General features: G+C 49.8%; 2 protein-coding genes, 1 long non-coding RNA gene and 1 other non-coding gene across 12 annotated transcripts in view; 3 read left to right on the top strand and 1 right to left on the bottom strand.

Annotated features, from left to right (window-relative positions):
- The window catches only part of ATN1 (atrophin 1), a 56931-nt gene extending 41364 nt beyond the window's left edge, over positions 1-15567 (top strand). For 2 of the 3 annotated variants that reach the window (XM_045000360.1, XM_045000350.1), the window contains 9 exons: positions 1629-1840; positions 2066-2203; positions 2525-2638; positions 4831-6725; positions 10137-10359; positions 10492-11209; positions 13117-13260; positions 13602-13782; positions 14453-15567. In XM_045000360.1, the coding sequence (XP_044856295.1) occupies positions 1763-1840; positions 2066-2203; positions 2525-2638; positions 4831-6725; positions 10137-10359; positions 10492-11209; positions 13117-13260; positions 13602-13782; positions 14453-14486 (3525 nt within the window). In that variant the 5' untranslated portion in view covers positions 1629-1762 and the 3' untranslated portion in view covers positions 14487-15567. Of the gene's footprint in view, positions 1-278; positions 552-1628; positions 1841-2065; positions 2204-2524; positions 2639-4830; positions 6726-10136; positions 10360-10491; positions 11210-13116; positions 13261-13601; positions 13783-14452 lie in introns of those variants that run through there. The other variant, XM_045000370.1, reaches the window with a different exon arrangement.
- On the bottom strand, positions 11892-22294 carry LOC123357144. 5 transcript variants are annotated; one of them, XR_006575507.1, is made up of 4 exons: positions 17739-17778; positions 17026-17109; positions 12173-12316; positions 11892-12089 (listed from the first exon to the last, which is right to left on the bottom strand). It is a non-coding gene; the product is annotated as an uncharacterized LOC123357144 (long non-coding RNA). The 5 variants fall into 5 exon arrangements; XR_006575506.1 differs by having other exon boundaries at positions 17026-17112; positions 17739-17775; XR_006575508.1 differs by lacking the exons at positions 17026-17109; positions 17739-17778 and adding an exon at positions 22165-22294.
- Positions 21148-23019, top strand: C1H12orf57 (chromosome 1 C12orf57 homolog). 3 transcript variants are annotated; one of them, XM_045000441.1, is made up of 3 exons: positions 21148-21292; positions 22184-22360; positions 22663-23019. In XM_045000441.1, the coding sequence occupies exons 2-3, from the start codon at positions 22237-22239 to the stop codon at positions 22809-22811; spliced, it is 273 nt and encodes a 90-aa protein (XP_044856376.1). In that variant the 5' UTR covers positions 21148-21292; positions 22184-22236; the 3' UTR covers positions 22812-23019. The 3 variants fall into 3 exon arrangements, with proteins under 3 accessions (XP_044856376.1, XP_044856384.1, XP_044856371.1); XM_045000449.1 differs by lacking the exon at positions 21148-21292 and adding an exon at positions 21314-21368; XM_045000436.1 differs by lacking the exon at positions 21148-21292 and adding an exon at positions 21687-21863.
- Positions 21301-21361, top strand: LOC123362326. The gene has a single exon (XR_006576425.1). It is a non-coding gene; the product is annotated as a U7 small nuclear RNA (small nuclear RNA).
- Positions 23020-24087: the final 1068 nt, after the last annotated feature.

The following is a 24087-nucleotide window of genomic DNA, read 5'->3' as shown; positions in this document are numbered from 1 at the left end:
GAAGCAATATAAGCAATATTGAAATTGATTCAAGTGGGTCTACATCAGGGGTTTGCACTGGTTTAAGTATATCAATTTTAAATCAGTTTTAGTTAAATCAGTGCATTTTTCTAGTAAATACTGGAGCTAAGTTAATTCGTATGGAAATTATTGTTATATGGGCCCCAGATGACCTGCAGCATGAGGGGCAGATAAAATATGAATGAAGTTAAAGTCGCAAGTGCCTTTCATCTGAGGATCTCCGAGCAATCTGAAAAAACTAATTAAATAGATCTCATACTCCCCACCACTCTCCCAAGAAGTAGGTCAGTATCTTTGTCCCCATTTTATAGATGGGGAAACTGAGATACAGGAAAGAGAATTTCCCAAGGTAAAAGAGCAAGTCAAAGGCAGGGCTGCGAATGGGATCCAGGAATCCTCACTCCCAGTTCCTTTGCTTTAACCCACTAGACCCAAACTCCCTTGCTAGAGCAAGGAATAGAATAGTGTATCCTGATTTCCCTTGCTACAGCGCTCAAGGACCCACTCCCCGCCCAGAGCTGGAATTGACGGTAGGAATCCTGATTCCCAATCTCCCTGTGCTAACCCATTAAACTCCAGCCCATTCCCAAAGCTCTCAGATGACTCCTTGCCCTTAATGCCTTATCCACTAGATCTACTTTTCTCTCTGGGAACTATCCACCCTAGGGATAGAGTCTGTGAGGGGGCGCATGTCCCAGAGCAGAGATGGGATAGTCTTTCTCTCTGTGGCTCAGGGGAAACCCCACCTGGAATTATGCACTCAACCATTGACCCCTCAATCCCAGAAAGACAGTGACAAGCTGGGAGAGCTCAGAGAAGAGCTACAGAAAACACTTCAGGGATCAGAGTTCTGAAAAAAGATTCAAAGTTAAATGGGCCAGATTTTGTTTGTGGCTTGCAAAGTCAAGTTAAAGTGCATATGCTTGTGTATATTGGGCACCCCTGCAGATGTACAGCGTGAACAGGACTTGTCAGCATCTCTGTATAATAAGCTTGTTGCAAATGTGGTGCATTCATGGATGTGTGTATTGTTGGGGCTGAGTTTGCATAACGTAACCCCCTGCAAAGGCCACTTGGAGACCATTTCTCTGGGCTATGACTGTTACGTAACTGGGCAAGGGTATTAAGGTCAGGACTGCACTGAGACCCGCTGCAAAGAGCTACTTATAAAGTCAGAAGAATCATGATTGTGAACTTAAATGCTAATGTTTTTAAGCAGTTTCTTTCCTTTTTTTTTTTAATCCCTCCTTTAAATAAAAAAGTAACCAGGGAAATGAAATATAAAAACAATTTGAGATCATGTAAAAATTCAACACCCCAAATACTGAGGGAACCAATTTCTTCCATCACATGGGTACCACTCCACTACAATGGGAGTAAGAGATGATAATCTTAAATAATTTTCTGTGGACTTCCAGTGAGCAAGCATTAAAATTATTATCTCTTATTTGTGAAGATCTCCAAGCTTATAAATAAAAGATATGGCAACTGTAGTAATTTTTTGGCATTTATATCATGAGCTGAAATTTTGGTGTGAAGTGGCCTCATACACACAACTCACTCTCTTTTTCCATTTTTCTGTCTTTGTCTCCCTCTCCATCTTTTAGGTCCACTAAGAACCTGTAGTAGCTCTGGAGTGAGCCCCCACACTTCTGGAGGAGCTGATCCTGCCCAAATCCCTGAGGCCATCATCTCAGTCTTCCAGGGAACAGTGGAAGAGGGGGGAAAGTGACACAAATTTATGTTTTCATCCAACTGGGCCAAGGAGAATGGGGGTCCCACACCCAAAAGAATGAAGACTCGACAGAACAAAGACTCGGTATGTGAAAGGGGAGGAGGTGGTGGGGAACCAAGGACTGGAAAAGAAAGAGAGCTGTGGGTCAGGACTGAGGTGCATCAGCAAAACTATGTGGTGCACGTAGGACTGGAGCAGTGGAATGACATGGGTTAGCACTGAGGGCCTCAGCAGAGCTGGAAGGTGGGGCGGGGGTTACATAGCAGGGGGAGCTGCAGGGCGCTCTCAGTGTGTTTTCTTTCATCTTAGATGTCAATGCGGAGTGGACGGAAGAAGGAGACTCCGGGACCCCGAGAGGAGCTCAGGTCACGGGGCCGAGCCTCCCCAGGTGGCATCAGCACTTCTAGCAGTGATGGCAAAACTGAGAAATCCCGGCAAACCAATAAGGTAGGAAACATTAGTGTGATATTGAGTGGTATCGTGAGGTCCACCAAGAACCTGGCAGAGATTGGTTCTTCCACCCTGCCCTCTGCTTATCCCCCAACCATTTTACCAAGAGGTTATCCCCCACCGACCCTTTTCAGTGTTTGTTTTTGCTAGGTTGTGACCTGCTAGAGAAACTATGACTCCTAAATCCCCAGGGTCCTGTGTCAATCTGTCCAATCTGTCATTTTGTGTACAAATCACTTGTATGTCAGCGTCTCTCGCCCACTGCGGGAGCTTCGGGAAGGAGTTCCATGTGTGACCCTTCCCTCCTCTCCCTTGCAGAAAGGACGGGTGGAGGAGTCCTGTACCCCCAAGGGTAACAAGCAGGGCCGGATGGAGGAGATTTCAGAGAGTGAAGGGGAGGACAGCAATGCCCCCAAGAAAACCAAAACTGAGGTGAGTTTCCCTTTACACCCCACAAACACCTCTATGGTCTGGTGCAGGAAAAAAGCCTCTGGGAGTTCCCCTCCCTCCCTCTTGCGCTGGATCACGATCTAGCCCGCTGCCCCGGCTGCACTGGATCACACCAGTGTGTTGGTTGTGGGCTGACAGGCTTTACCAAGCAAGGAGAGAGAATCCTCCCCCATAAATAGGCCTCCTCCCACATTTCAGGGGCTTGGCCCAGTCCCAGCACTTCCCTTTCTGGGGCAGGAGGTGGTTCCCCAGAACCCAGGAGCATGTAGTTCCCCAGGATATCCCTGTCAGGTCTAGCATATCTTCCGTCCAGCTCGTCCTCTGGGGTTGGGATCGTGCAGGCCACAAATCATCACTTGCTCGATTTAGGTCTGGCTCAGCCAGCTAGTCTGGGACCTCCAAGCAGCCCTGGATGTGATCAGCTAGCTTGCTGCTTTGTCAATTCAGGGACACGGATTGTGTGTCTGGGCTGTCTGGAACTGCCCTACAGTGATTCTAGTGAAGTGGTTATATGAGGGGACTGGCATTAACACTCATGAATTCTCTTCCTGGCTCTGGGAGGGCTATAGGGCCTAACAGTTTAGAGCAGAGGAGACTGAGAATCAGGACTCCTGGTTTCTATTCTCAGCTCTTCCCCTGACTCCGTGTATGATCTTTGCCAAGTCCTTTCCCTCTCCTTATTACTGTTGGCATTTCAGTGGTGTCCGGAAGCCCCACCCAAGATTGGGCCCATTGCTGTAGGCGCTGTAGAAACACGCAGTAAGAAAAAGCTGTGCTCCAAAGAGCTTACCGCTAACTAGATAAGACAGGTGCAGGATTTTTAAGCTCTTTGGAGCAGGGCCTTCTCGTTACATGTGAGTACAGCACCCAGAACAGTGGGGTCCTGATCCATAATGGTCTCCCTACACGTGACTGCAATCCACAGAATACTAATACCATCTTACAGATTGGAAACTGAGGCACGGAGAGGTGAAGTGACTGGACCAGTGTGTCACAGGGAGTCTGTGGCACAGCAAGGGATTAATTCCAGATCTCCCAAGTCCCAGTCTAATACCTTAACTACAAGACCATGCTTCCTGTGTAACAGGGGTATCAGACATCTGGCCTGCATGATGTATTCCTGTAGCCTGCAGGACATATTCACGTTCTCCAGAATCTCTGCTTTCATTTTTTGGAGAAGTGAGTTTCTTGCCCTTCTGCTTGCAGAAATGACTTTTTAAACATGACCCGAGTGTAACTGATTCAGTGTCGTCTGCCTGGGTCTGCAGACAGCCTGAAATGAGGACTCAGAGGAGGGAACTCCTCAGTCCCCATTGGGTCTTTTGCTCTTTACACAACAAACATAATATGAAGGAACCACATAGGCACAGTGAGGTCCAAGGAAATTCAGAGGAGATTCACAGAGACAGGGACAGGGAAGGTGGGGAGAAATAGAGAAAGGGGGATGAGAAGGAGGAGACGTGAGGGGCACAGATAGCAGTGGCCCAACAGGCTGGGGGTTTCCTTGCTCAGTGCTGAATGTGACGATAAGGCATTGAACAAATAATAAATAATCACTGAATATTTAGTTAGTTCATAAAGGCCATATTCTCCCCTTGATCTCTGTACAAATCTCCCACTGCTGTGGAGGGGGATAGTCCTGAATTATAGCCTGGACCACAGACCAGAAATCGGCTCTTTCTTCCAAATATGTTTGACACTCCTGCTTTATAACTGTTCTCTGTGTGTCAATTACCCCCTCTGTCAAATGGAGCTAATGATACTTACCTACCTCCCCAGGGGTCATGAGACTTAATTCATGAATGTCTGTCAAATAGGTGGAGCTTGGCAAATGGAAAGCGCTAGGATTGTTATAAATACACTGCCAAAGGGCATCTGCTTCCATCTGCTGTGGTGAATCTGTTCCCTTTTCCTTTTCTGGGAGATGAATAAAGTGGGGCCAGGGGAGGAGGAGCATCTCACAATCTTCTTTGGTGCCCCCAGAGAGCTCCAGAGAGGAGAGTCACTGGGGACTACATGTAAGGGGTGTCAGAAAAGGGTGACCTTCCTTCTCAGCTCCTATAGCGAGGGGCTGAGAACTTCAGAAAGGAGAATGTCTGGGGCTCAGAAAGGGTTAACTTTTTTGCTCATGCTCTGAGGGACTGTCTGATATCTCCCTCCTCTCTGTACCTCAGGAGCTACCATGTCCCCAGTCTCCTTCGGATGTTGACAGCCTTGATGGTCACAGCTTCAATGATGAGATGAGCAGTGACCCACGGGACATTGACCAGGATAACCGGAGCACCTCGCCCAGTGTCTACAGCCCAGGCAGCGTGGAGAATGACTCAGACTCATCCTCTGTGCTGTCCCAAGGGCCATCCCACTCCTACCGTCATCCCTCACTGTTCCCCCAGAGTCCCCCACCTGCCCCTCCAATTGACAGCCTAGCCCGTCCACTCGAGCCAGGTTTCAGCCTAGCAGGCGAGGTTCACCCTCAGGCCCCTGCAGGTGGCTACCACTCTCAACTTGAGACTCAGGCATCGAGGATTTTCCAGGCCCAGGCACCACCAGTGCCTGCCTCCTCTTCCTCTTCCTCAGCTGCACATGCTCCTCTTTATCCCACTGCCAGTGTGGTCCAGGGGGGGCCCAAAGCCACTACTGGAGGGGGGGGCCTCCCAGTGCCGGGAGGGCGTGAACAGACCCTTGGTGCCAAGCACAACCCACCACCCACTACTCCCATCTCCCTGGCCTCTGTGGCAGGAGGACTACCCCCTCAGAAGACTCCCCCAGGCAACCCCCTGGCAGCACCCCCAGCTTCTGCCCCCTCCTTCCCCCATGTCACAGCCAACCTGCCTCCTCCACCAGCCCTGCGCCCACTGAATAATGCATCCACCAACTCCAACTCGCCTGGGATGGTGGGGCAGGCATTGAGTGGGCACCTCCCATCGCCCCACAGCATGGGGCAGGACAAGGCACCTGCCCCACCCCCCTCACGTTACCCCTATGCCCCCCCTCCACCCAGTTCTTCTGCTCAGTACCCTCCACCTCCCCCTGCCCAGGCCCTGCCCAGCTACAGTGCCTCCTATGCCCACTCTTTCCCCCCACCTAGTGGCCTCTCCATCTCCAGCCAGCCCCCCAAGTACACCCAGCCCTCTCTGCCCTCCCAGCCCGTGTGGAGCCAGGGTCCACCACCCTATGGCCGCCCCCTGGGCAACACCAGCTCCCACCCCACTGCCTCCTTCCCTGGCCAGCCCTCCCAGCAGCCACCACAGCAGCACCACCACCATGGCCATGGTGCTGGAGGGGGGGTCTCCCCAGCCACAGCAGCTGCTCCCCCGCCACCTGGAGGTTACCCCCACCCCTTGGAGTCAGGCACTCATCACCCTTCACATGTTGCCTATGGACTACGTCTCTACCCACCCCACAGCCAGGCCACATACAGCCAGGCTCCTTCAGCCTCCTCTTCCTCCTCCTCTTCTTCCTCCTCCTCCTCCTCCTCCTCCTCTTCCCAGGGGACATACCCAGGTGTCTGCGCTCACCCCCAAGGGCAGAGTCCTGCTGCCTACGCCTTCCCTCCGCCACCTCCACCCTCACCTGCACATGGAGCTGGCCCACCAGTCACGTCTGCCTCTGTCACCCTCTCCACCGTCATAGCCACCATGGCCTCCTCCTCAGCCCCCTACAAGACGGTGTCACCCCCTGCTCCTCCCTCCACGGTGGCCCCCTATGGGAAGCGGGCAGGCTCACCTGCCCCCACATTCCAGCCCCCAGCTCCCTACAAGCCAGGCTCACCCCCTTCTTCCTCCACTTCATCGTTCCGTGCAGCCACGCCCCCCGGGTACAGAATGACCTCTTCTCCAGCGGCTGGCAGCTACAAGGCCCCTTCACCTGCTCCCACTGCCCCCCCATTGCCTGGCGGCATGGGAGCCCCTGCTCCCCACCTGCCACCACTACCACTGAGCGCTGCACAGATCAAGCAAGAGCCGTCAGAGGAGTATGAGCCCCCGGAGAGCCCAATGCCACCAGCTCGGAGTCCTTCACCAGCCCCCAAAGTGGTGGATGTACCAAGTCATGCCAGCCAGTCAGCCAGGTGAGCAGGGGAGAGCGAGACAGAGAGGGAAAAATAAGACAGAGGGAGGAACATGGAGACAGAGGGAGAAAAGAAGGGGAGAGAGGAGGGTGGGGGGAGGGCGGCTTTCCAGGGCTTGCAGCAATAAGTAACCCCCACTGGAGTTCAAAAGAGTGGCCTATCCAGAGGGTGGGCCTTTGTGCAGGGCATCCAGGAAGTCCTGGGTCACTGCAGCCCCTGGCATAAATTAGAGCAAACCAGTTTGCACGGGGGGCATTGTTGTAGCCCGACACAGTGCCTATATCAGGGAATTTTCCCCCGGACTTTTGGTTTATGGTACCTGTAAGCTGCCACAGTGGCATACAGTGGTGGGAGAGGGGATGAGAATCTCACCCTGTGTGTTTGGGGAGGAGATTGGGCCACAGAGGTAGGGTGCTGGATGCAAGTAAGGGAAAACTATATGAAAAATAAGGGACAACACTTTATTTTAAGGGACATTTTAGGAAACACCATTTCCCTTAGCAGCTCAAGTGTACGTTTTTACTGTCCTCATGTATACAATACAAATATCATAAGCTTCAATGAACTGTTTTAAATGGTACTTATCAGTTTTCATACATTTCAATACATCTTTGTTCTGAAATCAGTTCATAAAACTCTTTACATGTACAATTGAAATAAACTTTTAATTTGAAGCTCAGCCTTAAAATCAATATTTAGCAAGTCTTTTTACACAAGGAAAATATTCTTTCCGTTGCTGCATTTGAGATAGAAATGAACATCATAAATTCCATAAGTTTTAAGAAACTGGGAGAAGGAGCTGGCTACCATGTTTCAAAGTCCCACCCTTTCCCCTGCACACAGTATTCACTGAACCTTCTTTGCTGTAACATACTAGTGCCCATATGTGGTAAGCATTTGCTATTTACTTAGTCATTAATGAACCTTTCCCTTTCCAAAAATTTTCTAAATTCTTCCTCGCATTTTCTTACCTGTGTTATAAGTACAAAAACAGGCCTGGGGTCGAGAAACTTCTGAATATTTAGTATGTTTTAACAACAAAGTCTCAAACATGAAGCCACATCCAAGATTTTTTATTTCAGGTGCACAGTTCAATGCAGTCTTAAGACAATACCAAAAGAGAATTTTTTTTGAGCTTTGTGGTTAGTTTTTCTTAAAAGTAGAGCTGTCAAGCAATTAAAGAAATTAATCACAATTAAGCGCACAATTAAGCGCACTGTTAAACAATAATAGAATACCATTTATTTAAATATTTTTGGGTGTTTTCTACATTTTAAATATATTGATTTCAATTACAACACAATACAAAGTGTACAGTGCTCACTATATTATTATATTATATTATTACAAATATTTGCACAGTAAAAAACAAAAGAAATAGGTGAATTGAAAAATACTAATACAAGTACTGTAGTGCAATCTCTTTATCATGAAAATTGAACTTACAAATGTAGAATTATGTACAAAAAAACCTGCATTCAAAAATAAAACAATGTAAAATTTTAGAGTCTGCAAGTCCACTCAGTCCTACTTCTAGTTCAGCCAGTCGCTGACAAACAAGTTTGTTTACATTTGCAGGTGATAATGCTGCCCGCTTCTTGTTTACAGTGTCAACTGAAAGTGAGAACAGGCATTCTCATGGCACTATTGTAGCCAGTGGTGCAAGATATTTATGTGCCAGATGCGCTAAAGATTCATATGTCCCTTCATGCTTCAGTAACCATTCCAGAGGAAATGCTTCCATGCTGATGATGGGTTCTACTTGATAACAATCCAGAGCACTACGGACCGACGCATGTTCATTTTCATTATCTGAGTCAGATGCCACCAGCAGAAGGTTGATTTTCTTTTTTGGTGGTTTGGGTTCTGTAGTTTCCGCATCGGAGTGTTGCTCTTTTAAAACTTCTGAAAGCATGCTCCATACCTCATCCCTCTCAGATTTTGGAAGGCACTTCAGATTCTTAAACCTTGGGTCAAGTGCTGTAGCTATCTTTAGAAATCTCACATTGGAACCTTCTTTGCGTTTTGTGAAATCTGCAGTGAAAATGTTCTTAAAATGAACAACATGCTGAGTCATCATCTGAGACTGTTCTAACATGAAATATATGGCAGAATGCGGGTAAAACAGAGCAGGGGAACATACAATTCTCCCCTAAGGAGTTCAGTCACAAAAATAATGCTTTAATTAAATTTTTAATAAGAGTCATCAGCATGAAAGCATGTGCACTGGAATGGTGGCTCAAGCATGAAGGGGCATACGGATGTTTAGCATATCTAGCACATAAATATCTTGCAATGCCAGATACAAAAGTGCCATGCAAATGCCTGTTCTCACTTTCTGGTAACATTGTAAATAAGAAGAGGGCACCATTATCTCCTGTAAATGTAAACAAACTTGTTTGTCTTAGCGGTTGGCTGAACAAGAAGTAGGACTGAGTGGACTTGTAGGCTCTGAAGTTTTACATTGTTTTGTTTTTGAGTGCAGTGATGTAACAAACAAAAATTTACATTTGTAAGTTGCACTTTCACAATAAGATTGTACTACAGTACACCTCTATCCCGATATAACGCGACCCGATATAATATGAATTCAGATATAATGTGGTAAAGCAGCGCTCCGGGAGGGCAGGGCTGCGCACTCTGGTGGATCAAAGCAAGTTCGATATAACGCGGTTTCACCTATAACACGGTAAGATTTTTTGGCTCCCGAGGACAGCATTATATCGGGGTAGAGGTGTACTTGTATGAGATGAATTGAAAAATACTGTTTATTTTGTTTATCATATTTACAGTGCAAATATTTGTATTAAAAATAATATACACTTTGATTTCAGTTACAACACAGAATACAATATACATGAAAATGTAGAAAAACATCCAAAATATTTAATAAATTTCAGTTGGTATTCTATTGTTTAACAGCGCAATTAAAACTGCGATTAATCACATTAATTTTTTTAATTGCAATTAATTTGTTTGCGATAATAGCGTGAGTTAACTGCGCTTAATCAACAGCCCTACTTAAAAGATTAGGTTTCTTCAGGCTGAATTCTACATTGAAAACAGGGTCTAATCAACAGTTACTTTGAAGCTGCTCTGCTAAGGTTGATTCAGCCTGTCCTTACTGATACGACAAATTAATGAAATAAGGAAGTCTAGGGATGGTCCCTTAAAATAAGGGATGGGTAGTCACCCTGCACAGAGGGGACTGCTGGGGCGGGACACAGCAAGGGAAGGGGTGTATCAGGTGTGTGGGGCACAGCTGCTTTTCACAGCCCTTACTGGCTGCAAGATCCCTGCACACCCTCCACCTTCCTTGATACATTTCCAGGCTTGTGCCAGTCCTCACTATTCCCTCAGTCCTCCATCTCTCTCACACTCCGACACTTGTGCCTCTGTTCTTCTCCACAGGTTCAACAAACACCTAGATCGTGGCTTCAACTCCTGCTCCCGTACAGACCTTTACTTCGTGCCCCTGGATGGCTCCAAACTCGCCAAGAAACGGGCGGATCTAGTAGAGAAGGTCCGCAGGGAGGCTGAACAGAAGGCCCGGGAGGAGAAGGAGCGGGAGAGGGAGCGGGAGAGAGAGAAGGAGAGAGAGAGAGAAAAGGAGAGAGAATTGGAGAGAAGTGTGGTAGGTGTTGCAGTGACCCCATTGGGGAGAATGGGGCTGAGCAAGGGGTGATGTTTAGGGATCACAGTGCCCCCTGCTGGGGGAGGCTCTTTTTAGCCTCTGACACTGAAAAGCTTCTCTGCTCTCTTGCAGAAGATGGCTCAGGAGGGCCGGCCAGTGGAGTGCTCGTCTCTCGGCCCTGTCGCTCACCGTCCATCCTTTGAGCAAGGCAGTGCCGTGGCTACCGTCCCGCCGTACCTGGGCCCCGACACTCCAGCTTTGCGCACGCTCAGCGAGTATGCCCGGCCCCATGTCATGTCCCCCAGCAACCGCAATCACCCCTTCTATGTGCCGCTGGGTGCTGTTGACCCCGGTCTGCTGGGCTATAATGTGCCAGCCATCTACAGCAGTGATCCAGCCACACGGGAACGGGAGCTGAGGGAGCGGGAGGCCCGGGAACGAGACCTGAGGGACCGGGACCTGCGGGAGCGTCTCAAGCCTGGTTTTGAAGTCAAGCCGGCTGAGTTGGAGCAGCTCCATGCTGTGCCTGCTGCTGCCATGGATCCTTTCCCGCGCCACGGAGGGCTGGCTCTGCAAGCAGCCCCTGGCCTGCACCCTGCTTTCCCCTTCCACCCAGGGCTGGGCCACCTGGAGCGGGAGCGGCTGGCACTCGCCACCGGCCCAGCCCTGCGTCCCGATATGTCATATGCTGAGCGACTGGCGGCTGAGCGGCAACACGCAGAGCGGGTAGCTGCCCTGAGCAATGACCCCCTGGCCCGACTGCAGATGCTCAATGTGACGCCCCATCATCACCAGCACTCACACATCCACTCCCATCTCCATCTGCACCAACAGGATGCCATTCATGCAGGTGAGGGGAGTGCGAGGGCTCAGGGTGGGACCCCCAGCCTCCAATGCTCTCTTTCCCTCTGTAGGTTGTCTCGTTTTCATACTGTATCTCTTGTCTACACGAGAAAATTTAGGTGCTTCCAGCTTTGGTTCTAGCTTCTGAGCAAGTCTTAGAATCGTCTCAGCCTGCACACGTTCAGTGCTAGTGTAGAAGGAAGGCGCAGGCAGCGCCACTGCATGGGCTATCTTGGCCCTTTAGTACAGTCCCTCAATGCTTATGCCTAGCTCAGTTACAGCCCCGAGCACTGGTGGGATGAGATGGGAAGCTCTCCATCCACTAGACTCATGTAGAGCTGTACTCAAGTAGTCCCAGCTCCTCCACCTCATTCAGACTTGGATGGGGGAGGGATAGCTCAGTGGTTTGAGCATTGGCCTGCTAAACCCAGGGTTGTGATCAATCCTTGAGGGGGCCATCTAGGGAACTGGGGTAAAAATCTGTCTGGGGATTGGTCCTGCTTTGAGCAGGGGGTTGGACTAGATGACCTCCTGAGGTCCCTTCCAACCCTGATATTCTGTGATTCAGGATAGGCCTAAGGAGCCTTGGCTAGTCTTGGCTCAGCCTAGCCCTCCTAACTCCATCTCCTTAGAGGCACAGAGACCTATTCCAAATGCAGTTTTATTACATTTTTTTAAATGTTGCTGTTTAATAGCATAGAACACTCTATACAATTTTTTTTTTAAGTTTTAAGTCTTTATCCTTTTGGACCAATGTGTTTCAGCTCCTGAAAATGCAAGCACACCAGAGAGAGGCTAGCGGGCACACTCAGCATCACATGGCTGCTCTTATCTTACTGGGTGCTGATGTGGGCAGTGTCTTGGCTGCAGCTCCCAGACTCCTTGACCTGAAAAAGTGAAACCAGGGGCACTAGTAACTATAGACACAGACACATCCCTATGCCCAAAGAAATCCGAGCTCTCTGCTCACCTCCTGATGTCTCCTACTGCCTAAGTTGGGAGATGAGGTGCTGGGGGTGGGAGTAGGGGAAGTTTGATGGCTGGGCTACACAGAGAGACCTGGAGGGATGTCCTTCCATCAAAGTTGGGTCCTGGGCATTTATATCTCAGCATCCTAAAGAGAAACAAGGAAAAGGAGTAGTTCAGCAATGACAAACTCAAGAAAACAAACCCCAGCTACCAAAATAATTGTACCAAAGAGAGGAAACGCCATATCCCCTTGAGCAGCGTCAGTCATACCAATCTGTTGAGAACCTGGTGACTGTGTAGGCACCTGAATGGTTTGTGTAGATCTGTGCCCCAGCACAGATCCACAGATGGCCCCATTCAAAGCAATTAGAACCAATCAAAATAACAGGAGCAAACCAATATCCATTATTCCCCTTTTACTGATGTACCTCCTACCAGCATTCCAGCATCTAACACCACATAATGATATGTCCATCCAGAAGAAGCAGCCACCATACTAAATAGTAAAATGCTGATGCAGTACAAAGTACTTGCAAGCTGGAGTGCCTGCATGTTGGGCACCCAAAATGAATGGACACTTCTGAAATGTAGCCCATGCAGCATATGGGCTTTATGTTGTGCATGCAATATGTGGCCTCATGCCTATGCTGCACATCTGCCCCAGAGGGCTGTGGCTGGAACTGGAGGGTACTGGAAGTGCCCAAATGCCAAGCTCCGGAGATGGTTGCAGAGGATGGCGTTGCGTGTGGTCTTGCAGAACAATTTTCCGTGAGCTAGCGTGGGTACAAGGAACAAATAAATGGGACTAAAAGCTGCATCAGCTGACCTTGCAATGGTTCTGCCCCTAGTACAGAACAGCTTTAGCTGTGTGTGTCTCTCTCTCCCTCCCCCTTTCTTCCCCTACTTCCATAGCACAGAGTACCTATGGATATCTTCTCTCCCCAGCCTCAGCCTCTGTTCACCCCCTTATTGACCCATTGGCCTCGGGGTCGCATCTCACTCGGATCCCATACCCAGCTGGTACCATCCCCAACCCACTCCTTCCTCACCCACTACATGAGAATGAGGTGCTGCGCCACCAACTTTTCGGTAAGAACACTGGTGGGAGCTGTGGGGGAGGACTGAAGGGCATCAACAGAGCTAGAAGGAGCAGAACTGAGATAACAGTGAGAGACTGAGGTGCATTAATAGCTGTGGGGTGCTGTAGCACCGGGACTGGAAAATCAGGGTACTGACGGGTCAGGACTGAAAGGCACTGGCAGAACTGTGAGAGGAGAACCCAGGGTTGGAATACTGGACTGGGAGGTGCAATAGGTCTGGACTGAGCAGCAGGATGGAGCTCTACTAGTGGGGCATGATTGAGTCAGGGAGGAGTGGATGATGATGGGGCTGATAAGATGACGTGTTCTTTTTCTTTTCTTTGGTTGAAGCTGCCCCCTACAGGGACCTGCCGGGATCTCTCTCTGCTCCCATGTCCGCAGCTCATCAGCTCCAGGCCATGCATGCACAGTCAGCAGAGCTGCAGCGTCTGGCTCTGGAGCAGCAGCAATGGCTTCACGCCCATCACCCTCTGCATGGAGTGCCACTCCCTACACAGGAGGATTATTACAGGTGTGTAGAAACCACTGCTCGGGGGAGTGGGATATAAAACCTTTTGCCTGTAGGGCACTGGTTCAAATCTGGCCCCAGGATGCGGGAACTAATGGGATAAGGGAATGGGATAGGAGGTCCTTTGCCTCAAGGTACCAATTCCAATCAGATCCCAGGTTTGGGGGGACTGGAATATGGAGTCTTTCGCTTCTAGGGTGCACCAGTTCCACTATGGTCCCAGGTTGATAGCAATTGAAAGTCATTCAATTGCTGTCATTCAACAGCATGAGTGGCTGTTCCATGGCCCTCATGCTAAATGACTATGTGAGGTCTCAGCCCTGTTCTTAGGAGGGGCAAATGCCTGCTTCACAAAAGCTGGCAGCACAATTGGCTCTACTAACTGATCTCCTTGTTGTCAGAGGACTGAAAGGGTCACAGAGCTGGATTCCCCCTCTCCTCTGTGAGGGCCGTCTCTGGGACGGGGAGACCACATTGTCAGGGGAGCAGTATGTGTGTGTTTGGAAATGACTGGATTGTACTGCTCTGGGGATTTACCAAGGATTCAGTTACTGAGCCAGCAATTTTATCAGGGACTAAATTGACTTGAATAAATGAATAAATACAATTCACAATATTAAATCCTCTCTCTCCATCTTTTCCTTTTATTCTGCTATTGCCTTGCCTCTCCTAGTCACCTGAAGAAAGAAAGTGACAAACCCCTTTAAATGGACCCCAACCTTCAGAATGACATCATCATGTCTCCCTCTACAGAGGAGCAACCAACCAACCAAATCCTGGGGGAGGGGAAGCTGTAGAGTGATATATCCTGATCCTACTCAGCACCGTGCAAGACAAGAAGGGGTGGAGAAAACAAGATGGCCACCCTGGGAGCAAAGGCGGGGAGGGGAGAGGAGGGGAAGGGAGTAAAACCAACAAAAAGCTTGGAGCACTGGCTGGACTTTGAAAGGGGCACTGAAAGAGACAAAGTTGGTGTTGCAAAGAGCTGGTGGTACAAAGAATCATGGGGATTCAAAATGGCTGCTGCTCCATCTTCTCTTTTAAAAGTTGTGTTCAATTTAAAAAAAAATGGTGGAAAGCATCTTGAGACTTTTCTCCATAGGGCAGCAGCCCCTTCTGCTTCTTTGAGTGAGCAAACATGGCCAAGAGGCAGACACTCAAACCCTGGTGGAATTGCTTTTCCTACTGCCCCCCCCAGTTTGATGTAAGATATGGCTTAGAAGTGCAAGGCATCATGGGACTTTTCAAAAATGGGCAATGCTGCTTCCCACACTCCAAACCCTTTCAGGAGTGAATGTGGCGAAGAGATGCAAGCACCACTGGAATTCTTCAGAATGGACACTGTGACTTTCCCACACTACTCTTGAGGGACTGGGCCTGGCCATGAGGTGCAAAGCACCATGGGACTGTTTTCAAGAAGGTGGCTGTATTTTCTCCCACCTTAAGGGAACAGATGTTGCCAGAAGGTGCAAAGCACCATGGGATTGTTTTTGAGATGGTAATTACCCCTCTCCCTCCCAGCCCACTTGGGAGGGTTGATGTGGTCAAGAGACACAGGATATCCTGGGACAGTTTTCAAGATGGTGGCTGCCCCTTTCCCTTCACCCATTCCAATTGATGTACTTTAACTCATGCACATCCCATTAGACGTGGCGGTTTTGTGTAGCAATTTGTGACTCTCCAATCCGTGTGTGTGTGTGTGCGTGTGTCTGATCTCACGGTTGTATATCTCGATCTGTCCCCATATATATATTTACTTCAAACATTAAAAAAAGCTATGGAAAAATACCCAAAGTCCCCCACATTCCCAGCCCCCAACATGCATTCTAATAATTTATATATATAAATATATATATGAAGCTCTTAAAAAAGAAAAGCAACCAAACAAAAAACCCTTCCAGAAACTGACTTTCTTGTGTTCATTTCAAAGGAGCTGGGCGTAAGGGGATGTGACAAACAGCTGCACTGCAGTGTGTGAAAATGGAGCATGGTCCCCCAGCTGCAGTGGCCCTAGCTCCAGAATGGGGTGCAGGGAGTGTAGAAGTTGGGGGTGTAGAAAGATTTGACGTGCAAGATCTGAAGGGCAGCTTCTCTGAGAACACAGCACCTATGTCTGCCAGCTGGGGTGTTGAGATAAGGGTCCTGTGCATGATATGAAAAAAGGTGACACTTTTAGCAGCACCTAGTGCCAGGTTGTGGTGTGGAGGAGATGGAGATGGCGAGGGAACAAAGGGCAACACCCCATCAGTCAAGTACCCCCAGTATTAGAGAAGTGTGGAAATCTGAGGCATAGCCAGAATATGAAGGGCAATACCTCCAGTAGCACAGCACCTCCCAGTGGCAAAACAGAGTGCGGGGGAGAAGAGGCAGGGCCAGGGCATGGTGAACAACACTGCCCCTAATAGCAGAAGGCCCCCTTTATGCCAGTCTGCTTGCTAGGAGGTGGGGCAATATATGAAGAGTAGCACCTCCTGGAGCACAGTAACCCATAACATCAAGTTGGGGGAGGGGGGAAGTGCATGTCCAGGGTATGAAGGGTAGAATAGTGCCCCCTAAGATGAGGTTGGGGTACTGGCAGATGCAGTGTGTCGGGGGTATGAGCAGTACAGTAGATCCTCAGACTTGCGAACGCCTCAGGAATGGAGTTTGTTCGTAACTGAAATGTTCATAACTCTGAACAAAACATTATGGTCATTCTTTCAAAAATTTACAACTGAACATTAACTAATTACAGCTTTGAAACTTTACTATGCAGAAGAAAAATGCTGGTTTAAACTAAATATAAATGAAACAAGCACAGAAACAGTTTCCTTCCCTGTCAAGGTTTTTTTTTTAACTTTCCCTTTATTTTTAGTAGTGTATTTTTAACACAGTACTGTACTTGCTTTTGGGGGGAGGGGCTGACTGTGCTGCTGTGTGATTGCATATTTCCGATGCCAAATGAGGGGTGTGACTGACCGGTCAGTTTGTAATTCTGAGGCTCTACTGTACGTCCTGCAGCCCAGTACCCCCTAATGCCAACCTGGGTTATGGGGGAGATGGGCATGTCCAGGAGCTGAGGGGGATCACCGCCACACCTCATTGCTGTGAGTGTGCAGAGCAGTGGTGCAAATAGAAATCATTTCTTGCCAGTACTGCACTCGTGGCAGGGACATAAGAGAGAGCACATGACCCTTCATGTGACTCCTCCCCGTCCCCAGCCCGGGGCCCCTATGCTCTCCCCATCCCCTCCGACACCCCCCTTACCTGTCTAAAATGATGCTTTGGGCCCCTGGTGCCACCTGTACTTCCAGGTGTCATTGAGGATCCAGCAGCACCCCAAATTGAAAACTTCTTAAACGAAAGGATAGGCAGGACAATCACTCCACTTTCCATTAACACACTAACAGTGCCTCCCTTATGTCCAAAGTAAGCTTCCCCCAAACTAAGCTTCTGCCAGCTTGCAGAAGTGTATCTAAGTATTGCTCTCCCCCAGGCACTAGGAAAGCATCTGGGTTTGATGGAAAAGAGGCACAGAACTGTGTGTGCCATGTACATCTTGATAGAACTACAGCCCAAATTGTTTTATTATTTTTCTCAGCATGACATACAGGAGGGGCAATCAAAATCAGCCTGGCAGACAGGGCCGTCCCTAGCCATTTTGGTGCCCTACGCAGCCCCCAAGGCCTCCATGGGGGTGGGGGCAGGAGCAGCCTTGGAGGGCAGGGGGGAACCACTCCCCAGCACGAGCCAGTGGAGGGGAGCGGGTTGGGGACAGGTCACTCCACTTCCCGCTGCCCCGTGTGTGTGCAGGGCAGGCCCAACCCTGCACTCACAGCGCGGCGGGAAGTGGAGAGACCCAGACCCAGCCTGCTCCGCTCTGCTCTCCTGACTCCCAGCCTCGGGGGGCTGGGGGGAACCGGCAGCATGGCTGGAAGCCAGTGGTGGGGAGTGGGCTGGGGCCGGGTCGCTCCACTTACCGCCGCCTGGTGAGTGCAGGGCAGGCCTGACCCCTGCTGCGGTCCTGAGAGAAAGGGGTGGAGTGGGGACGGAGCAAGAGCAGGGGCTTTGGGAAAGGGGTGGAGTGGGAGTGTGGGCCATGAGGAAGAGGCGGAGCAGGGGTGGGGACAGCTTTCCTGGGCGGCTCAGCCAGCCGGGGGCTCAGGTTGGCCGCTGGAGCAGCACACAGCTGCGTAGGGCACTAGGAAATTTGGGGCATTTGGTGCCCCAATTTCCTGGTGCCCTACACAGCTGCGTACTGTGTGTATGGGTGAGGACGGCCCTGCTGGCAGAACATGCATGCAAACTCTCTCTGGACAGATAAGCAATTGATCAGAATCACATTCTCTGATCTCTTGGGGCCAAATCCTATTCCCACGGAGATCAAAAGGAGTTTGACATTTGGAGAGGAAAGAACAAAACCACTCAAGCAAGGGCTATGTTGCTTATACCACAGGTATCAAAGGCTGCTGACTCGTGAGAAAGTCAGCAGACATCTGATCTTTGTCCATTGCAAGAGAGAAATCAGCAATCAGTGAGGCTAGAACAGTCTCTGTACCATATCCAACTCATAAATCCATCTGCAAAGGATCAAGGAAATATGAAGGCTCCAGATTACCTTCAGATTACCTTCAGATTACCCTTGGTTAGAGTGCTCCCAATAGTGTATGTTCATACTCCAGAGGCTGGAGCAGGAAAGAGGCAAAATGGATGTTTCCAAGCCAGGGCCTTTTAGCTTCTGCCAAGTGCCAAATAAAGGGAAATCTGTTCTTACTATGAAAGATGGTGTTTGGAGTCACATACCGTAGGCACGTTACATGTCCATCACCCCCACCCATATTCTAGTTAGAACAGAGGTCAGCAACCTTTCAGAAGTGGTGTCCCAAGTCTTCATTTATTCCCTCTAATTTAAGGTTTTGCATGCCAGTAATACATTTTAATGTTCTTAGAAGGTCTCTTTCTATAAGTCTATAATATATAACTAAACTATTGTTTTATGTAAAGTAAATGAGGTTTTTACAATGTTTAAGAAGCTTCATTTCATTTAAAATTAAATTAAAATGCAGAGTCCCCGGGACTGGTGGCCAGGACCCGGGCAGTGTGAGTGTCACTGAAAATCAGCTTGCATGCCCCCTTTGGCACGCTTGCCATAGGTTGCCTACCCAAGTTAGAACATTCACAAAAAGTACATTAGTGTAGACAAGTGTTTTCCAGGGTTCATGGTGAGCTAAGTGTTCCTTAATGGGCCATTCAATTTGACTTGTCCCTTCATGTGCTGGTTAAATACCTTGTGGGCGTTACCAGAGGAGCAAACGTGTAGCGTAGCTAATATTCCAGCTAGTTCACCCTACATGACTATTCCCAAAAGAGATTCTGAAAAATCACCCCACGTACCTGAGACCCTATGTGCCAGCACCATGCCCCACTGGAGTTCTGTTATCTGTTATGTAACAACAGAGATGGAGCCAGTGACATGACTTTGTTTAGCTTAAAAGGGCAAGGTTAATTTTTAGCTGTTCGGGTGTGACCACACCTTTAATCAGTGAGGGCATACTGGCTGGCACACATTCAGATTAATGGGCTTCAGTGTGCCTTTGCAGTTACCTTTTTAATGTTCATAAACCTGGTATGTGCTGAGGTGGTTTAAAGCATATCACAGGTTTTTAGGTTTGCAAATCTGTGAACCTCTGCCTCTTTGAGATTTTATTTTATTTTATGCTGGTCATAATGTGGGAGGGTATCTTCTCCGCCTTCTGCTCATGAGGTTATGTATGTGTCTTGTAACACTTTTCTGAACGCCAGTTGGATTTTTTTTCCAGTAAGTGTGGACTGATTCTTTTCTCTTAGAAGGCATGTAATTTTTTCAGGGTCACACTGATTAACACAGTGGGCTGTTAAACTTTGGGGCAGTTAAACTTTCTTCAAATTCCATAGAAAATTTAGTTCAGCTATATTTTCCAGTACAGTGATGAAATGAGCATTTGTATATACAAACATCAACATGCTTAACTACTGACTTTCCCCCAAAATGTGTAGTATTTCAGTCTGTTTATATGGAATATGGGAGTTGGATGAGGAGCCATTTCAGCGTATGTATGACTTACTAAAAGACAATTTTTAAGTAGAACCATATCCTAAACTGCATTATGATATTGTACCCAAACATTGCATTTCAATGAGAGATTCAACTTCCTTTATAGGAACAGAACAGACTCCTGAAACTCTTACTACAAAAGTGGTCCGCAGACATGGAAATAGTCCCATTGTCTTCAGTAGGATTGATCAAATGATTAAGGGTTTACAGGATTAGGTTCCAAATTTGTAAATTGTTCTAGATGAAACTGACAATGCCTGAGCTGTCAGATTAGAAGGATCATCACTGGAATAAAGGTGGGCAGATGTGTGATAAATCTTAGCTCTGTTGCTAAAATGAGGGACCTATTTTCAGCAAAGTTCTTGGCAGATTCCTGAGGTAGCTGGTTTAAGGTAATCAGTTTCCGGCATTATAATCTTCACTTATAGTTCTCTCACTCACAAAGCTGGAAAAGGAGGCATTTGTTTTCTTTGTTTTGCTGCTCCAGTTCCATTTAGCAAAATGCATGTTAGACTAGTCTGGCAGCAAAGACTAATTCTATGTACACTGGGGACAACACCTGATTCCAGTTGGGCTGCAGAACTGGTCTGAAATCAGAATCCAAACATCCTCTGGTCAGTGCAAGCAGAGGCATTCCTCTAATGATTTGGACTTGATGTGCTGCAGTATGAATGTCATAGATAATTCAGACACAGAATCAAACACACTGTTTAAACACCTTCCGTTCCCCCCCCCCCCCCCCCAGGACTCTTGACCAATTTGAAAGCACAATACATTTGCTAACAAACTTAAACAAAGCCTTTGTTTAAATGTTAGCATACGCATTGTGCTGTTAAACCCATATAAAGCATGAATCCTCTCCCTAACCCTGTTCTCCTCCTTGAAGGAGCGGAGCAGAGCGCAGCCCCGCCCCACCCCACGGAGGGTAAGGGGGGGCTAGCCCCAAGTCTTTCAGGTACCCCGTACCCCCTAAAAATCTCTTGCCTGCACAGCGTACCGGAACGTACCACCGTCCTTGCACTACCGGTGCACAGATAAATTCGCTAAAGGCAGCGCACTGCTGTGCACAACCCGGGCCTCTATCACTTCCCCCGATCTCCCCTCTAGTCTGAACACCAGCACGGGGTGCCCGCGGCGGCGCCAGACAACAACTTCCTCCCGCCCCTTTCCTCCGCCTTTCTTCCCCGTCTCCGCACGCTGTCGCGGCCGGGGGCGTGGCTTACAGTGATTTACACCAATAGGAAAGCGCCTCATCTACATATCGCTCATTTGGTTAAAAAGCCCTGTTTTGCGGGGCTCAGAAAACGAACCGCGGGGCACTGGGGGTCCCGGCACCTTGGTAGCCCCCGTGCAAAGCCGCCAAGAGCGCTGCTTGCCGGGCCGGCAAGTCACCCTCAGCGGGAGCGCGCTACAGCCGGGCTGGGGACCCGCGCTCGAGGGGTGGGGCTCAGTGATTTCAGCTCTTTTAGTATTTGTCTAGCAGGTTTCCTGGGCTGCCAGGAAGCCTCTGTGGGCGGTGAATGTCAGACTGCGGCGGGGCGGGGCGCTGGGCTCGGGGTGGGGGACTGGCGGGGCCCCTCGCTGCGGGGGAGCCGCCGGGGTAATGCGGCGCTCAGGGGGCGGGGGCCGGCCGGGGTGCGCCCAGTCAGGGCTGGCACCGCGCACAGCCAATGGGGGCCGGCGTACAGAGCCTGCCGGTCCGCCGGGCGGGGGAGCGGTGCAGCGGGGACCAATTTCCCCCCCCCCCCATCTCCGCCGGCGCCTCTCGCGGCCTCTCCCCCCCCCCGCCGTGATTCCTCCCCGCCCCTAGGCGTCAGGCCGCGGCGCAGACTCGCTCTCTCCTGCCGAGGCGGCTTCCCCCGCCCGCCCGAGCCCATGGTCCTGGCCGGGGCCTGCTGCGCCGCCCGGGCGCGGTGACATGCGCGCCCCCGCCCCATGTCCAGCCTGCAGCGCCCCATGGCGGCTCCGGCCCAGGCCCCGCCGGGCTCGCTGAGCGCCGAGCAGGCCAAAGGTGAGGGCGGGTTGGAGCCTCCCAGGAGTCCCCCTGCCCCCCCCCCGCCCGGGGGGCTTGTCTCGGCCCCCAGCAAAATGCGGCGGCGGCGGCCGCGCTGGGCCGCGCGATACCCAGCCCCTCGCTGGGTGCACAGAGGGACGCGCCCGGGCCGGCGGAGGGGAGCACCGCCCCCCCTCCCCCACTTGCCCCTGCTCCCTCCCCGGGGCCAGGAGCGGCCCGACCGCTCCCCTGCCCGGCCCTAGGCTCCCCCGGCAGCGAGCGCCCCGGGGAGGGGAGGGGGGTCGGGTCGGGCTCTCACTGCTGTGCCTCTGCCCTAGTGGTCCTGGCCGAGGTCATCAAGGCCTTCGGCTCCCCGGAGAATGCCCAGCGCATGGAGGAGGCCCGGGACAACGCCTGCAACGACATGGGCAAGATGCTGCAGTTCCTGCTGCCCGTGGCCACCCAGATCCAGCAGGATGTGATCAAAGCCTATGGCTTCAGCAATGATGGAGAAGGTAGGGGCGCCCTGGTTGGGAAGGCAGAGCTGGGCTGCGGCAGGTTTCCCTTTCCTCCCTTTGTGTTTGAGGGTCCCTCCTGGGGCAGGGAGCATACAGCCTTGTGGGTCTAGGGGAATGGGCAATGCAAACAAAATTTCAGTTTAGCTGTTGGTTCTATATGCAGGATTTTCTACGTGTGGCTGCAACTCCTTTGTCTGGCCACAGGATGGTATCCTTGGTAAACCTACCATCTGGGGAATCTCACTTCAACAGTTACAGTTGTTCTGAGCTGTTTTCTCTCTTCCCCTTCTCTCTCTTAGGGGTCCTGAAATTTGCCAGACTGATAAAATCTTATGAGTCCCAGGACCCAGAGATTGCAAACATGTCTGGGAAGCTAAAAGCCATGTTCCTGCCTCCAATGACACTGCCCCCACATGGGGCTGGGACAGGGGGTGTGGCTGCCTCCTGAAACTGGGACCTTCTGCTGGCCTTCCTGGTCAAGGTCAGTGTGTGAGAATTTTTGGCTAGTTGTATTCCAGGACTGCTCTCCACCATTACCATCAGTATGCTGCAACTGGTCAGAAGAGCCACCTACTTCCTGGAAGCCCTGCAGCAACTGGCTTCTTTGTGCATCTTTGGTTTTTGTGCTTGTGAATAAAAGCTGCTTTGAAAATGTCTCCCTGTGTTTCTGAGTGAGTCTTTGTCCAGTCTGGACCCTACTGCTGCATCCTGGGAAAAGGGAATTTAAGGCAGAAGGGAGTTCTGGTTATCTCCTCCCCTACTGGTAACCCTGTAATCCTTGTGGCTCTGCCTTGAGGAGACAGCACCTTATGTGAGATAAATTAGAGGAAATAGAAATCATGATCCCTCATACCACACATCTTAGGCCTGGAAGTAAAAGGCTTGAAACCAGTTAACATTTTCTAAACATCCACCCTTGTAGGCCCAGCAGGGAGTGCTGTAGGCCAGTACTGAGAGGCAGCAGAGTGACGGGGGTTCAGAACTGGAACAGCAGGCATGTAGGTGAGGGGCTACATGTATATCTCTCAACCTGCCAAGACCCAAGTGTCGGATGCAATGGCTCTGTCTAATTTTGGAAAATAGGTTGTGTTTAAAAATGTGGTAGCAGAGACTACTTAATAACACATGTTTATACTAGTTTAGGTGTGTTTAACACTGTTAGCGGAATCCTAGGGTTGATCACCACAAGGTAACATGTTTTTAAAGGTGTTAAACTGTGTCGTCTTAAAAGATAGTGTTTAACAATGTGTAAGTTAAAAGATGTTGGCTAAAGTATTCTTAAACACAATTTATTCTCCTAGTGTAGACAGGGCCAATGTGTGACAAAGACCCAAAATGAGGGGCACAATACATTATTGAGGCATGAAATTTAAGAAGCTGCACAATTCTTGAGAGTAAAGGACTCTATAACTCAGGGTTGGTCTACAGTAGAAAATTAGATTGACCCAGATACATTGCTCAGGGATGTGACACCCTGACTGATGTAGTTAAGCTGACCCAAGTCCTTGTGTAGGCAACAATAGATTGACGGAATAATTCTTCCATTACCCTAGGTGCCACCTCTCGGGTACTTTGTGGGGAGCCTAGTGCTGGATTTACTGCAGTGATGGGAGAACCCTCCATTGCTGTAGTACAGGTCTACACTGAAGCAGCACAGTGGTATTTTAAGTGTAGACCTCCAGGTGCTTTCTTGGCTTTAGAGGCTGATAAAAGAGACCTGTGGT

Source organism: Mauremys mutica, chromosome 1 (genome assembly GCF_020497125.1).
Source record: "Mauremys mutica isolate MM-2020 ecotype Southern chromosome 1, ASM2049712v1, whole genome shotgun sequence".
Lineage (NCBI taxonomy): Eukaryota > Metazoa > Chordata > Testudines > Geoemydidae > Mauremys > Mauremys mutica.
Note: the sequence above shows the minus strand (reverse complement) of the source record. Positions and strands in the feature narration are given on the sequence as shown.

Bases quoted from the DNA above. Each gene is read 5' to 3' on its own strand.
- C1H12orf57 (XM_045000436.1), top strand. From the start codon at position 21,788: ATGTCCAGCCTGCAGCGCCCCATGGCGGCTCCGGCCCAGGCCCCGCCG. The intron at 21,864-22,183 runs GTGAGGGCGGGT...CCTCTGCCCTAG, and splicing joins GAGCGCCGAGCAGGCCAAAG to TGGTCCTGGCCGAGGTCATC. The intron at 22,361-22,662 runs GTAGGGGCGCCC...TCTCTCTCTTAG, and splicing joins CTTCAGCAATGATGGAGAAG to GGGTCCTGAAATTTGCCAGA.